Source organism: Protobothrops mucrosquamatus, unplaced genomic scaffold (assembly GCF_001527695.2).
Source record: "Protobothrops mucrosquamatus isolate PMUCROS unplaced genomic scaffold, P.Mucros_1.0 scaffold3950, whole genome shotgun sequence".
NCBI classification, from domain to species: domain Eukaryota; kingdom Metazoa; phylum Chordata; class Lepidosauria; order Squamata; family Viperidae; genus Protobothrops; species Protobothrops mucrosquamatus.
In genome coordinates this window covers 81137-96523 of record NW_015389891.1, presented here as the reverse complement: position 1 = coordinate 96523, position 15387 = coordinate 81137, and the positions used below count along the sequence as shown (strand labels likewise).

Genomic DNA, 15387 nt, shown 5'->3' with positions numbered 1-15387 from the left:
TTTCTCGTCCTGCCTTCAGGCGCTTTGGAGAATAGCTTGACTCCCTCTTCTTTGGGGCAGCCCCTGAGATATTGGAATGCTGCTATCATGACCCCCTCATCCTTCTCTTCATTAAACTAGACATACCCAATTCCAGCAACCGTTCCTTATATGTTTTAGCCTCCAGTCCCCTGATCATCTCTGTTGCTCTTCTCTGGACTCTTTCTAGAGTCTCAGCATTTTTTTTACATCATGGTGACCAAAACTGGATGCAGTAACTATCGGTGTCTGAGTGTAAAGAAACAAAATGCGCATTTCAAACACGGAGTCTTTTTATTTTTTTGTTGCAGAATATGGTTGGGGCCGGGGAAGTTGACGAAGACCTGGAAGGCGAAACCAAAGAAGAATGTGAAAAATACGGCAAAGTTGGAAAGTGTGTGATTTTTGAGGTACCGACTGGCGTCCTTTTTCTCCAACAATTTTTTTTTTTTTTTAAAGGCAGATTTAAAATATGTACATGCGGAAAATACAGTAGTGGCCAAAATTGCGGAAACCTTTTGGGAAAAGTGTATTTTTGAGTTTTGATGGCCAATAACACCACTTTTTTTTGGAGTAGTACCATAAAATTATATATATCAATGGAAAGATAATTTAATCAAGAATGTAATGCAACAAAGTTTGTTCAATTATCTGTACTGTATTCTATGAAAAGTGATAGCCAAATAACCAGAAAAAGGAAGCACAACTTGCTTAAGTTGATCTCAGGTAGCTTTCCTTCATCTGATTGTAGCCAATAAGCAGGAGTGTTTAGAGAGCCAATCAGGTGTCATCTTATTTTGGCAATAAGCCAATCAAATCACAGTAGGATTCAGTTCTCGATGTCATGTATTGAAGCTGAGAGGAGGACATTTGTCAGTGTGTTATGTAATGGTTATCAAGTTGGTTGGGGTTTTTTTGTGTTCTTTCATTTAGTGAGCTTGTGAAACATAATAAAATTAAAGTAATGGTGCAAAGATCTGACTGGTTGCCCAGAAAGCGATGTAAAATAGTATTATAAAGTGAACACGGCTACGGTTGTAAAGAAAGTAGAAGAAAAATGGGTGGAAACTTAACCAAAGGTGGCATTTCTACTGTACACTTTTCCCAAAAGGTTTCCATAATTTTGGCCACTACTGTAGATTTAAAAGCAGACCTTTGAATGGAGGCTACAGGCTACGAAAATGGGACGGAAAGAGGAAAGAATGCTGGGAGTTGAAGCCCACTCGTCTTAAAGTGGCCAAATTTGAAAAAGCGCCGTTCTAGAGCTGGATCATACTATATTTTATATTGTACTGTAAAGGCCCTGATCTTTGCTGTTTTTTTAATTATTATTATTATTAAGATTCCTGGCACTCCTGATGATGAAGCCGTGAGAATATTTTTGGAATTTGAAAGAGTAGAATCTGCAATTAAAGGTAAATAATCCAATGATCACTACTTCCTGTAAATTTCAGAAGTTGCACAGATAATCCTCGACTTAACGACAGTTCGTTTAGTGAACTGGCACAGAAAAAAAAAGTGACTGATGACCCCGTTCTTCACAGTTATGACCTCAATTGTGGTCGTAAGTAGAGGACTACCTGTATTCGATTCCACAGATGGGAACGGATATACATACATACATACATACATACATACATACATACATACATACATACATACATACATACATACACACACACACATACACACACACATACATACATACATACATACATACATACATACATATATGTTTTTCAAAATTTGGATTGCTAACAAAGAATTAAGGGAGAACTGGAATAGCCATTTCGAACTTTTTAGTTCTTTTCAACCAGACATACCCTTCTGAGATTCGAACCTGGGCTGTCTGCATGTTAGACATACATATATATACATACATACATAAATTTATATTATTTTCCTGGGTTTCAGCGGTGGTTGACCTGAACGGAAGGTATTTCGGAGGACGAGTGGTGAAGGCCTGTTTCTACAACCTGGACAAATTCCGAGTCTTGGACCTCGCGGAACAAGTCTGATTCTTTGGTCTGGAAGCCAAATCCGGACACATCACCACCTGGCGATCTTAACCGTTTTCGGCTGCCTGTTGAGAGCCGAGGAAGAGGCGAGGTGGCATCCTTTCTAGCAATCTGGAAATAATTCTGGAATGGCCTTTCCTGATTCGTTGTGATGGACAGACTTTATTTGTATTTTTATTGTAGCATAAAATTCCTTAAAGATGCCTGGTTTATTTTATTTATTTTTTTCTTTTTAAGATTTTAGCCTTTCTTGGTTATTCCGTAATCCATGGGTTCTCCAACCTTTCCAGGCTCACGGCCCGGAGGGGAGAGCAGCTTCCAAATTACTGTGTGCGCGTGTGCATGCACGCAAATGGGGCCACGCCCACTGGTGTAGTACTAGCGGCCGCGTTCTTGCATGCGGCATGCATTGGTGCCATGCACATGCACAAACGGCTGCACATCCCCCGTGGCAGCTAGCAGCCCATTCGCACATGCACAAATGGGGTGCGCACACACAACCATGCTAGCATTCCCGTTCACGCACATGGCGCAAACGGTCCTAGGCACTAGTGTGAGGGGGGGGAATGCGCGCCCACTCATGCGCGCCCTGGCCAGCCATTTCTGCAGCCTGCTAGCTAAGAGCCTGCGGCCCGGTACTGGGCTGCGTCCCATAGGTTGGGGACCCCTACCATAACCCTTTTCTGATTTGCTGACCGTAATCAATTCAAGATCTTTTTGGGGTGGTTCTTTTTTTCCCATCCTGTGCTTTGATTCCATCTCTCCCATCTGACTTAACGGCAAACCGCGTTTTCCTTGGTAACCATGGTTTGCCATTAAACCTGTAGGGAAAGTGCCATTTGTTGCTAAATCCGAAGTGGCAGAAGACATTGAAACAACACAGAAGACAGGAAGAGAACAACACAAAGCTCGTTCAGTCCGCCCTAAATCACAGTGTGGTGGTTTTTGTGTGAACCGATTCAGATGTTCAAATGTGGTAGCACTTGGTTGTGTGTGAGGTAGCGGCGTGCCAGAGCTGCTACCGATCAAATTCAGAATTTCATGCAGGCCACCTTGGTGTGAAGGTAATTCCATATCTTCTCCATAGTCTTCTTTGAGATACAATGATCATCGGGCTGTCTCGAGAAGAAATGATTTCACCCTAGCCTAGGGGAACAGTCTTTCTCGACCTTGACAACTTTAAGATGGGCGGAATTCAACTCCCAGAATTCCGCCTGCTGGCTGGGGAATTCTGGGACTTGATGTCCACCCATCTCAAGGTTGCTGAGATTGGGAAATACTGCACTAGAGTAACCCACATTATGCTACTTCATCTCAGAAAGCTACGCAGGATCAGACTGGGTAGTATTTGGACGGGAGACCACCAGGAATGCCACTGTTCAGCTTACACAATTGTGCAGCGGCTTTGTGCATCGTGCAAAAGTACCATTTATAATTCCAAACTGCACAAGCCAAAAAACGCTGCGCCGCAAACTTCCTCACCTCCTTTTCCCATAGTGCATTTTTTTTGAAACTAGCCAACTTGAAGATGGGCTGGCTGGGGAATTCTGGGAGCTGACGTCTGTTCACATAAACGTCACCAAGTTTGAGAGAAACTGATTGGCGCAGGGTGTGAATCCAGCCCTTGGGTTGAACCAAACAGGAATGTCACACTGGTTTCCATCTCCAGCGACATAGCCACCTGGAGGCACCCCTTCCAAGGAAACGTTTGGAGACCCCCAAAGGCTAATATTGATGGTTTGTCACACAGTCAGCCTGATGTTCAGACTGGATTTAGCATTTGTATCCATCTATCCAGTCCTTCCCAAGGACCTGGGATGGAAGTATTGGAGTGGAGTGGAGTAGAGTAGAATAGAATAGAATAGAAGTTGGAAGGGACCTTGGAGGTCTTCTAGTCCCACCCCCCTGCTCAGGCAGGAAACCCTACACCAGGGGTTATAAAAGAGCTGAGGTTGCCTACCCCTGCTCTACACCATTTCAGACAAATGGCTGTCCAGTCCCTTCTTAAAAACTTCCAATGTTGGAGCATTCACCGCTTCTGGAGGCAGGTTGTTCCACTGCTTAATTGTTCTAACTGTCAGGAAGTTTCTCCTTAGTTCCAGGTTGCTTCTCTCCTTGGTTAGTTTCCATCCGTTGCTTCTCCTGCCTTCAGGCGCTTTGGAGAATAGCTTGACTCCCTCTTCTTTGGGGCAGCCCCTGAGATACTGGAACACTGCTATCATGTCCCCCCCCCCCTCATCCTTCTCTTCCTTAAACTAGACAGGCCCAATTCCTGCAACAGTTCCTTATATGTTTTAGCCTCCAGTCCCCTGATCATCTCTGTTGCTCTTCTCTGCACTCTTCCTAGACTGAGTCTCAACATCTGTGGTTGGCTGGGGTTCCAGATATGTCCCCAGATGTGAGCTGTTCTAGTAAAGCCGCCTTTTGCAACTGACTAATGGTAAAACTGTCAATGCAAATGACAGTTTTGCTTTATGACAGGCCTTCTGTTTTCTTTAGGATTGGCCCCAAGGCACCTTACTACTAGCGCTGCTGCTACTGCTACTACCTCGCTTGCTTTTGAATTCCTACTGCGTCGCGTTTCTCCTTCGCCTTGGTTCCGTCCAACGCAAGAGGGGACAACCTCCCCTTTTGCTTTCAGAAAACTCTACCTGTAGCACTTCTGCCTGCCGCGGAGAAAAGCAAGGCGGGGAGGGAAGCCTGCAAGCAGCCGGGCGGGGCGCAAAGGGCGAGAAGCCGCGCGCTCTCGCCTGGCTTCCTCCGCCGCGATCCAAAAGCGGGTGACGCGCCCTAGAAGGAATTTTAACCAAATTCGTCCATTTCCTTCCCGGAGGTCCGAATCCCAATCTGGGCGGGTTGCGCAACTAGGAAGCGCCCGGCCAGGATCCAGCGGCGCCCCCGAAAGCAAAAAACCGGTGGTCGCGCAACTCTTTAGCCATGCCTTTCCGGAAAGGTAAGATTCCCACGCGCGCCCAGGTGCGCCAAGGTGGGGCTTCCGCGCTCGGGTTTGGCAGGGAAGCGGACTCGGGGGGCGTGTGGGGGGGCAGTTTTCCCAGCAAAGGAGCAAAGGAACCCCGAAGTTTTGACCGGGCTCCATTTTCCCAAATCTATAAAAAAAAAAGGGGGGCTTGACTTGGCGCAAGGAATTCACTTCCTTCCCTTCTTGGCGCGGCTTTGGATCTGGAGTTGCGCAGCGGCGAGGCTGAATCAGGTTTTTGTTTTTATGAACCGAAAGAGAAAGTTCCCTTCCCTCTTTATTTTAAAGCAAAAACCAAACGAAGCAAAAGTAGCGTCGCTTGTAAAAAGCTCCCGAGTCGTAGATTTTTCTTGGAGCTGCTAGATTTCTAGATGCGGGGAGGTACGCTTTTTTTTGCCCAGCAACTTAACACGGATCCTTTCTAGCAATCGGGAGGGGGAAGGTGATAGTAAAGGTCGAGCTTTCCGATTCCTTGCGCGGAGTAGAAGAGTGTTGTGTAATCCCCGGGGAGGGGGGGGCGACTTAACTGACGATGGGTGGAAACTAATCAAGGAGAGAAGCAACCTGGAATTAAGGAGAAACTTCCTAACAGTGAGGACAATTAACCAGTGGAACGACCTGCCTCCAGAAGTTGTGGGTGCTCCAACACGGGAGGTTTTTAAGAAGAGACTGGACAATGATTTGTCTGAAATGGTGTAGGGTTTCCTGCTTGAGCAGGGGGTTGGACTAGAAGACCTCCAAGGTCCCTTCCAACTTTATTATTATTATTATTATTATTATTATTATTATTATTATTATTATTATTATTATTATTATCATCATCATCATCATCATCATCATCATCATCATCATCATCATCATCATCATTATTATTATTATTATTATTATTATTATTATTATTATTACAGTACTTAAAGGTCATTTTCAGCCCTTGCAGTTTATCTTTAACAAAAAGGAGTGTTCATTTCCTCAAATGCAATGCAAACCTTTTTTTTAAAAAAAATGCCTATGAATAACAGGAAGCAATATGGTCACACCCCAGATCCATTCTGCTGTTGGGTTCCCTCTCTTACTCTTCAAAAAAAACCAAAACCATGTTCATTTAATTAATTTTAATTCAGTTACTTGAATGCTGCTGAATGCAAGTTAGGCTTGGATTGCAAAACGATATATCCATTTTCCTGAGAAATAGTAGCTGCAGTTTAATATGTATAGGCGAGTCCTCAAAATTACGACCGCAAAGGAGAGCAGAATTTTCATTGCTAAGCAAGGCGGGTTGTTAAATGAGCCAGGGTTGTTAAGCAACCACTGCAGCAGTTGTGAAGTGATTCATGCTGTCATTAAGCCAGGGGTCTTCAAACTTGGCCACTTTAAGACTTGTGGACTTAACAGGAAGGGGGAGGAAGCAAAAGTTGGTTTGCTCACTGCTTCTCTCTCACATACTACACACTGTCTTCCTCCTGCTCACTTACAGTTTGGTGCAATTAAGCAACTAAGATGATTGAAGGGTTACAGAGTTTGGGTATGGCCTGTCTAGAGACAAGGACTGGGGGTGACATGATATCAGTATTCCAGTATTTGAGGGGCTGCCACAAACAAGAGGGGGTCAGCTTATTTTCCAAAGCACCAGGACAATAAAACAATGGATGGAAACTAATCAAGGAGAGGAGCAACCTGGAATTAAGGAGAAACTTCCTAACAGTGAGGACAATTAACCAGCGGAACAGCTTGCCACCAGAAGTGTTTTTAAGAAGAGACTTGTCTGAAATGGTAGAGGGTCTCCTGCTTGAGTAGGGGGCTGGACTAAAAGACCTCCAAGGTACCTTCCAGCTCTAATCTGATCCTGATTCCATAGCTAATCAGAAGCCCTGTTGTTGGAATTTTCTTTACATTTCCCATTGCTTGACTCACACTGGGGGTTCCCTGTCCAGACAAGCCTTCCGTAATGTTGACAAACACACTCTTTTGGTATGTGCTAATATTAGGATCCACGTGCACACGAACATTCTCTCCTCCTCGCTTTTGCTCACCCACCCAGATCTGGAAAAGGGTGTTTCCTTTTTCTGCTCAGAGTACAGATGCTCCTGGACTTACAACAGCTTGTTACTGACTGTTCAAAGTTACAATGGCACGGAAAAAAGTGACTTATGAGACCGCTTCTGGACTTTGTGCTTGAGGCGGAAAAGAATGAAAGTTTGATTTTGGGTTTCACTGGTTAGATTGGTTTGTTGTTACAGAAATGGCTAGTTTTTACTATTGTGAAAAAGTAAAAAGTTGAGGCTTGGCATTAATGCTCTATTATTCTACTGCAGGGGTCTCCAAACTTGGCCCTTTTGTGACTTGTGGACTTCAACTCCCAGAATTCCTCAGCCAGCCTCCATTTTGTTTGTTAGATTTAAGACAGGGGTCTTCAAACTTAGCCCTTTTATGACTTGTGGACTTCAACTTCCAGAATTCCTCAGCCAGCCTCCATTTTATTTGTTAGATTTGAGACAGGGGTCTTCAAACTTGGCCCTTTTATGACTTGTGGACTTCAACTCCTCAGCCAGCGTGCCTGTTAAACACCTCTTAATCTTGGAGAAAAAACAACAACACGGAAATAAAATCTAAGGCTTAAAGCGAACTTTAAACGTAACACTGAGCCATAACCCATCACCCAAAAGCCCCATTTATGCCACCTGCTGCAAGTGCTTGGCGAATGGATTTAGAATAACAGAATTGGAAGGGACCTTATAGGTCATCTAGTCCAACACCCCCTCCACTCAAGCAGGAGAGCCTATACCAAGGGTCTTCAAACTTGCCCCTTTTATGACTTGTGGATTTCAACTCCCAGCATTCCTCAGCCAGGCACCCCTGGGGCATGCCTGGCTGAGGAATTCTGGGAGTTGAAGTCCACAAGTCTTAAAAAGTTGCCAAGTTTGAAGACCCCTGATCTAGGCACAGGGGTGGGGAACCTTGGCTCTTTTATGACTTCAACTCCCAGAATTCCTGAGCCAGCACAGCTCAGCATGGAAACTTCTCCCTTTCCCCTCAGCATGGCTGACTCAGGAATTCTGGGAGCTGAAGTCCACCAGTCATAAAAGAACCAAGGTTGCCTACCCATGTACTAGGGGTCTTCAAACTTGGCCCTTTTATGACTCGTGGACTTCAACTCCCAGAATTCCTGAGCCAGCACGGCTCAGCTTGGAAACCTCTCCCTTTCCCCTCAGCATGGCTGGCTCAGGAATTCTGGGAGCTGAAGTCCACCAGTCATAAAAGTGCCAAGGTTGCCTACCCCTGATTCTAGGGTGTTCCTGCCAGCTTAGTTCCCTTTCTATTCCCTCACCTGCTGCTGCCACTCCAGCCTGGGCACCTTCTCCCCTGCATGGGCCACTTCCTGTACATTACTTTGCAAAACTAAATCAACAGCTGTTGCAAGGAAGAACCTATGAGCTGACATGCAGGCGGGAAACCCTTCTGGGGCCGGAGCCGCCGGTAGGGGGCGACAAAGATAGACCCAGAACGCGGCCCTCTAGCGGCCGTCGCTAGATTGCAGCCCAGATCTGCTTGGTTTTTGCAGCGTTGACCGCTTGAACATATTGTGGAATTCTGCAGGCAACACTGGCCGGGGATTCTGGGAGTTGAAGTCCCCACAATTGCAAGGGCCAAAGGCGGAGAAATGCTGACTTCTACGTATTGCAATCTGTTGCAGGCAACCCCCCTGCTTCTTCCCCCGGAGCGTGCAAACCCGGGGAGGGGGAGATGCTCCCCCCTTCCTCAAATGCAGACCCTCGCTGCACTTTAAATGCGGGTTAGGGTTTAAATGCGGGTGAGGCTCCCATAGATGGGCAAGGATGCTCGCTCATTCGCTCGCTTCGTGGCCTGCCAGGAGCCGTGCACGCGTCGGCTGCATGGTCCCCGGAGCACGTGAAAAAAGCGTGCCCGGCTCGGGCTGCTCCGGAGACCTGTTCACATGTCTGCTCCGTGCTGGAGGGTTTTCCGAGAAAGCTGCGGAACACGCGGAGCTGATAAACAAGCCGAGCCCGGGGCGTGGAGAACTGCAGAGAGAAGAAAAACATGTATATATTTTTTCCAAAGGGTTCCTTGCAGCTGCTGTGGCTGTTTTGTCTGATTTTTTTTTTAAATTTTATTTTAAGACTTCGGTCGGTCGACTTCGTTGCATCAACGTCGGCGGGCTTGGGTTCCAGCGGGTTGCAAAGGCTGGTGGTGGGGAAAGTGGGGGGGGGGAGTCGATCGCTTGGGCATGCAATAAATCTGTTTCATAAAAGTGGCTGGTGGATCGCTTCCTGGAACAGCACGTACAGTACTGTACACAGCCTTCCCGGTTTTGTTTTCCTACCCTAGACGCACCTGAAGAAAGAGGTTTAAATAGCCAACCTGTCTGCCCAATGTTTAATCATAATAATAAAATAAAGTTGGAAGGGGCCTTGGAGGTCATCTAGTCCAACCCCCTGGTCAGGCAGGAAGCCCTATACCAGGGGTAGGCAACCTCGGCTCTTTTATGTCAGCATAGCTGACTCAGGAATTCTGGGAGTTGAAGTCCCATGAGTCATAAAAGAACTGAGGTTGCCTACCCCTGCCCTATGCCATTTCGGACAAATGGCTGTCCGATCTCTTCTTAAAAACTTCCAGTGCTGGAGCATTCACCGCTTCTGGAGGCAGGTTGTTCCACCGGTTAATTGTTCTCACTGTCAGGAAGTTTCTCCTTAGTTCTAGGTTGCTTCTCTCCTTTCCATCCGTTGCTTCTTGTCCTGCCTTCAGGTGCTTTGGAGAATAGCTTGACTCCCTCTTCTTTGGGGCAGCCCCTGAGATATTGGAAGACTGCTATCATATCACCCAATAGCCCTTCTCTTCATTAAACTAGACATACCCAATCCCAGCATCCATTGCTTATATGCTTTGGCCTCCAGTCCCCTAATCATCTTTGTTGCTCTTCTCTGTACTCTTTCTAGAGTCTCAACATCTTTTTTACATCGCGGTGACCAAAACTGGATGCAGTATTCCAAGTGTGGCCTTACCAAGGCCTTGTAAAGTGGTATCAACACTTCACGTGATCTTGATTCTATCCCTCTGTTAATGCAGCCTAGCACTGTGTTGGCCTTTTTGGCAGCTGCAGCACACGGCTGGCTCCTATTTAAGTGATTGTCCACTAGGACTCCAAGGTCCCCCTCACAAAATGTTATTTTGGGGTCGTGGGGAGAAAGGAACTTGGGAGTGTTGCAAAAAACCAGGGGTCCACGGTGGCTTATGGTTAGGAGGGCTGGAAGTTTTGAGGAACTCAGCCTTGGAGGTTGATGGCCCTATATAGGGGCAGTCCTCGACTTACGGCCACAATTGAGCCCAAAATTTTGGTTGTTGAGACATTTAAGTGAGCTTTGCCCCCTTTTTTGCCTCCGTTGTTAAGCGAATCACTGCAGTTGATAAGTTAGTAACCCGATTGTTAAGCAAATCCGGCTTCCCCATTGCTGGTCAGAAGGTCGCCAAAGAGATCACGTGACCCTGGGACACTGCAACCGACATAAGTACATGCCAGTTGCCAAGCCTCTGAATTTTGATCACATGACCCTGGGGTTGCTGCAATGGTTGTTAAGTGTGAAAAATGGTCAAAAGTCCCTTTTTTCAGTGCTGTTGTAACTTTGAACAGTCACTAAACAAACTCTTGTAAGTCAAGGACGACTTATATTACCGTAGGTGTGTTTTTAATGTTGTTTTTAATGGGCACCACTCAAGAAAAGCTGCTTATGTCACTGTTTTTGCTTTATGGTACAGGGTTTATTCCTGTGTGAGTTTTGTTTTGGGATCTGCCCGGTCTCTAGTGACGGCAGTACAATTCATTTATCAAGAAATGAATCCATGATCCTCATAGGATAGTGAAGGGATACTTCTACCCTGATGGGAAATATTCCTGAGGCTAAAATGAAGAAATTTCCTGACAGTAAGAGCAGTTAACCAGTGGAACAACTTGCCTCCAGAAGTTGTGAATGCGCCAACACTGAAGTAGAAGATTTTAAGTAGAGATTGGAGATTGAAGTTTTTAAGCAGAGATTGGACAACCATTTGTCTGAAATGGTATAGGGCAGGGGTCTTCAAACTGGGCCACTTTAAGACTTGTGGACTTCAACTCCCAGAATTCCTCAGCCAGCCCTGAGGAATTCTGGGAGTTGAAGTCCACAAGACTTAAAGTTGCCCAGTTTGAAGACCCCTGGTATAGGATCTCCTGCTTGAGCAGGGGGTTGGACTAGAAGACCTCCAAGGTCCCTTCCAAGTCTATTATTCTGTTATAGCCAGATGAGAAATATTCCTGAGGCTGAAATTCTATTACCTGTTGTAAAACCAACAACAATGAATTAAAACATTTTAAATACACTTTTTAAAAAAAGCATTGTGAATTCAGTGGGGTTTGCATTTAACGAATGCAGCTATGTATTGGTTTTTTATTGCCAGCCTAGGAAGAAGAAAAGGGAGGCGTAAATCCCCCCATTAGCATTTTAAAATTATTCATGCTTGTGTGGCTGACTAATGCTGCCACCGAGCTAAAAGAGGGGAAAAGAACAAAAAAAAACCACCACAACAATGCAATCTTGACAAATGCGCACGCATGAAGACACACGTTTTTTGAAGTCTTCAGCAAAGCCAGAGGGCCTGAGTCAGTTATGACATCAACAAGTAACTGGCTTGTGCAAAGTAGCTGGGCCGGTTGCCGTGGCAGCGAGAAACCTTATGATGTCACTGGAGAATTCAGAGATGATGATTCAGTTAAAGGGCAGTTGGGGGAGGGGAGTCATCAGGCATGGACCAGGCCCAGGTGAGTAGGCTCAAGAGTGTGGCTAAGACACTAGAAAAGCTAAGCCGATTGAACCTGGTTAGTATTTGGAGAAGAGATTGCCCAGGATAGGTAGACCCAGGTAGACTGAGACTTTAAAACATCCCACTAGAAAGCAGCTTCAACCACTGGTGTATTGCTCCTAAGAAGTTAAGGTGTCCACGAAGTCACCAAAAATGAAGCTAAGGAGTCCATGAAGTCACCAAAAATGAAGTGAAGGTGTCCATGAAGTCACCAGAAATGAGGTGAAGGTGTCCACGAAGTCACCAAAAATGAAGCGAAGGTGTCCATGAAGTCACCAGAAATGCAATGAAGGTGTCCATGAAATCACCAAAAATGAAGCAAAGGAGTCCATGAAGTCACCAAAAATGAAGTGAAGGTGTCCATGAAGTCACCAAAAATGCAGTGAAGGTTTCCATGAAATCACCAAACATGAAGCAAAGGTGTCCCTGAAATCACCAAAAATGAAGTGAAGGTGCCCACGAAGTCACCAGAAATGAAGCTAAGGTATCCATGAAGTCACCAGAAATGAAGTGAAGGTGTCCACGAAGTCACCAAAAATGAAGCGAAGGTGTTCACGAAGTCACCAGAAATGAAGTGAAGGTGCCCATAAAGTCACCAGAAATGAAGCGAAGGTGCCCACGAAGTCACCAAAAATGAAGCGAAGGTGCCCACGAAGTCACCAAAAATGAAGTTAAGGTGTGCACGAAGTCACCAAAAATGAAGCGAAGGTGTCCATGAAGTCACCAAAAATGAAGCGAAGGTGTCCTTGAAGTCACCAAAAATACAGTGAAGGTGTCCATGAAGTCACCAAACATGAAGGTATCCATGGCAAATTGGAGGCATCTGGAAAACGTGAAGTTGGGACGGACTCTTCAAGATGTAAGATGGCCTTAGACCAAGTCAGATCATTGGTTTCTGCTGATTAGCAGCCGTTCTCTAGAATTCAAGCAAAAGTCTAACCAAGCTTTGCTAAGAATCTCTCAAGTGTTGGGTTGTGGGTCTTCTCAGTGAGGGATTCTGGGAAGCATCTCTTGAAAAATGCAACGTTCTGGGTCATAGAGAGGGACGCAAACAGTTAAGCACATTGACTTTGGAAAATAAAAATAACTTCCCTTCTCTACCTGGAAGCCCATTTCCTGGACCAGCTAGAAATCTATTTTAAGGAAATGCTGTTTCTTGACATCTGCTTTGTTTTTCCTTCTTATGAACTGGATCAATTATAAAAAAGACGCTCTTCAAAATTCATTGCCCTAAGCTCTTTGCACATTCTTCCAAGAACGTTCCTGCTGTTGACAAAGGTCCCTGGGCTCCATATTTTTCTAACAGAATGCAACTTCCTGTGATATAATCACGAGTGGTCAAAGTAAAAAGTTCAGAGTATGATGAGAAGGTCAGTTGCTTAGGTGGCTGAATAATGTGGTGCATTGGAGCATCGCAAGAACATACTGTACATGAAAACAGGTTGCAAGGATGTTTATGTTTATTTAGATTTGTATACCGCCCTATCTCCCTTACGGGACTCAGGGCGGTGAACAGGCGATGAAGGGATGTTTCTCTTCAGCCCCAAATCGCTGGACACCAGATATTTGATTTGCTTGATGAATACTTCTTTACCAATAAAGGAGAATATTTGTAGATCAGAGTTCAAATGAGAGGTCCTTGATGCTCTCTGAGCTTGGCTGTTTTCTTGCAGACATTTCGTTACCCAACTAAGTAACGTCATCAGTGGTGGTAGGGAATGGCGTTTGCTCTCATTTTATATTCCGGTGGCTTGGTGGTTTGTTGGTTGAGCTGTTTACTCTTAGCTTGTTTGACAGTTCCTTGATTGGGCCATTGTTTATTTCTTGATGGTTATGTTAATCTTGGTGTTCATCTCTGCTCATCTGGGAGCTGATTGCTGATGGTTAGCAACCGAACACGGTTTTAATTGTTGTTGAGATTGCTCTCCTAGGGATGACCAACACTTCTACAATTCTAATGTTATTTCAAAACACAATCGTAGCAGAAGGAAGAAGCAATGCCAAGGGTGTTCCGTCAGCAGCTGCATTGTTCAAAGAAAAAAAAAGAGGAAGGAAGGAAGACAATTTAATCATCAAAGCTCTTTAGCTACAGGAATATTTCAAAACTGTGCGCTCAGGGTTTCTAGTTCTCAGCCCTATGGAGTACTATCTACTTTTCCTTCCGATGGTCTGGAGATGCATGCAACCACCCAGTAGAGCTTAGATTGCACTGTTTTGGGCTGCATGTTGCATTTTTTGGACCGGTGAATACCCCTGGGGTCTGGGTTAAGCACATAATTAACCATAGTTGGAAGGGAATTAAGGAGAGAGGTATGATACGGATTTTATAGGATGGGCCGGAGTGCTTTCGATAGCAGGATTCAATCAGAATTTTAAGCAGACACGAACAATGTTCCATTTTTCTCTGTGTGATGATTTTTTCTCCTGATTTCCTGTTCCTCTCCCCTTCCCACACATCACCCCTTCCCCCAAGTGATTTCTTCTGGAAGATTACTCATTCCTTGAAACTGTAGTGGGATTTCCAGCACCAAAATTATACGGTTGAGTCCATTTGAGTGTCTATCCTGAGTCAGTAACAAAAGAGGTCCGGGTGTAATATGTAGTTTGGCCCACACAGATTCATAATCATAGAACACCCTTGATTATTATTTATTGCACTGGTAGTCCTTAACTTACGACCACAGTGGAGCCCAAATTTTTCATTGCTAAGCAAGACATTCCATTGTTAAGTGAGTCTAAACCAGGGGTAGGCAACCTTGGCTTTTTGATGACTCGTGGACTTCAACTCCCAGAATTCCTGAGCCAGCCATGCTGAGGGGAAAGGATGAGGTTTCCAAGCTGAGCCATGCTGGCTCAGGAATTCTGGGAGTTGAAGTCCACGAGTCATAAAAGAGCCAAGGTTGCCTACCCCTGGTCTAAACCAATTTTACAACCTTTCCTCCCCCCCCCTCAATTGTTAAGCAAAGCACTTGCAGTTGTTAAATGCATCACTACGTCGTTAAGTGAATCGAGTTGCCCCGGTTGACTTTGCTTGTTGGAAGGTCCCAAGTGGCAATCACATAATTCCAGGATAAATACATGCTGATTGCCTAACCCCTAAATTTTGATCGCATGACTGTGGGGATGCTGCAACAGTTGTGTGAGTCCCTTTTTTAAAAAAATGCCATTGTAAGTTCAAATGGCCACTAAACGGATGTTTGCAATTCGAGGAATCCCTGTCTTGTGTGCAAAATTCCTTTCTGGAAAACTCAGGAAAAATATTTTGTTGACGGTAGGAGATCCGAATCCTGACAATCTAGGGAAACACTAATCCTCAATTTACAAGCCTCTCTTCAGCTCATCCCGAGAGCCAAAACAGCTATTGTCCACCGCTAGTGGACAATCATTTAAATAGGAGCCAGCAGTGTGCTGCAGCTGCCAAAAAGGCCAACACAGTGCCAGGCTGCATTAACAAAGGGATAGAATCAAGATCACGTAAAGTGTTAATACCACTTTACAAGGCCTTGGTAAGGCCACACTTGGAATACT

At 45.2% G+C, this 15387-nt stretch overlaps 1 protein-coding gene across 3 annotated transcripts in view; it reads left to right on the top strand.

Annotated features, from left to right (window-relative positions):
* The window catches only part of RBM17 (RNA binding motif protein 17), a 15668-nt gene extending 13457 nt beyond the window's left edge, over nucleotides 1-2211 (top strand). For all 3 annotated transcript variants that reach the window (XM_015827786.1, XM_015827784.1, XM_015827785.2), the window contains exons 10-12: nucleotides 330-428; nucleotides 1361-1433; nucleotides 1933-2211. In XM_015827786.1, coding sequence (XP_015683272.1) covers nucleotides 330-428; nucleotides 1361-1433; nucleotides 1933-2036 — 276 coding nt within the window. In that variant the 3' untranslated portion in view covers nucleotides 2037-2211. The remainder of the gene's footprint in view (nucleotides 1-329; nucleotides 429-1360; nucleotides 1434-1932) is intronic.
* Nucleotides 2212-15387: the final 13176 nt, after the last annotated feature.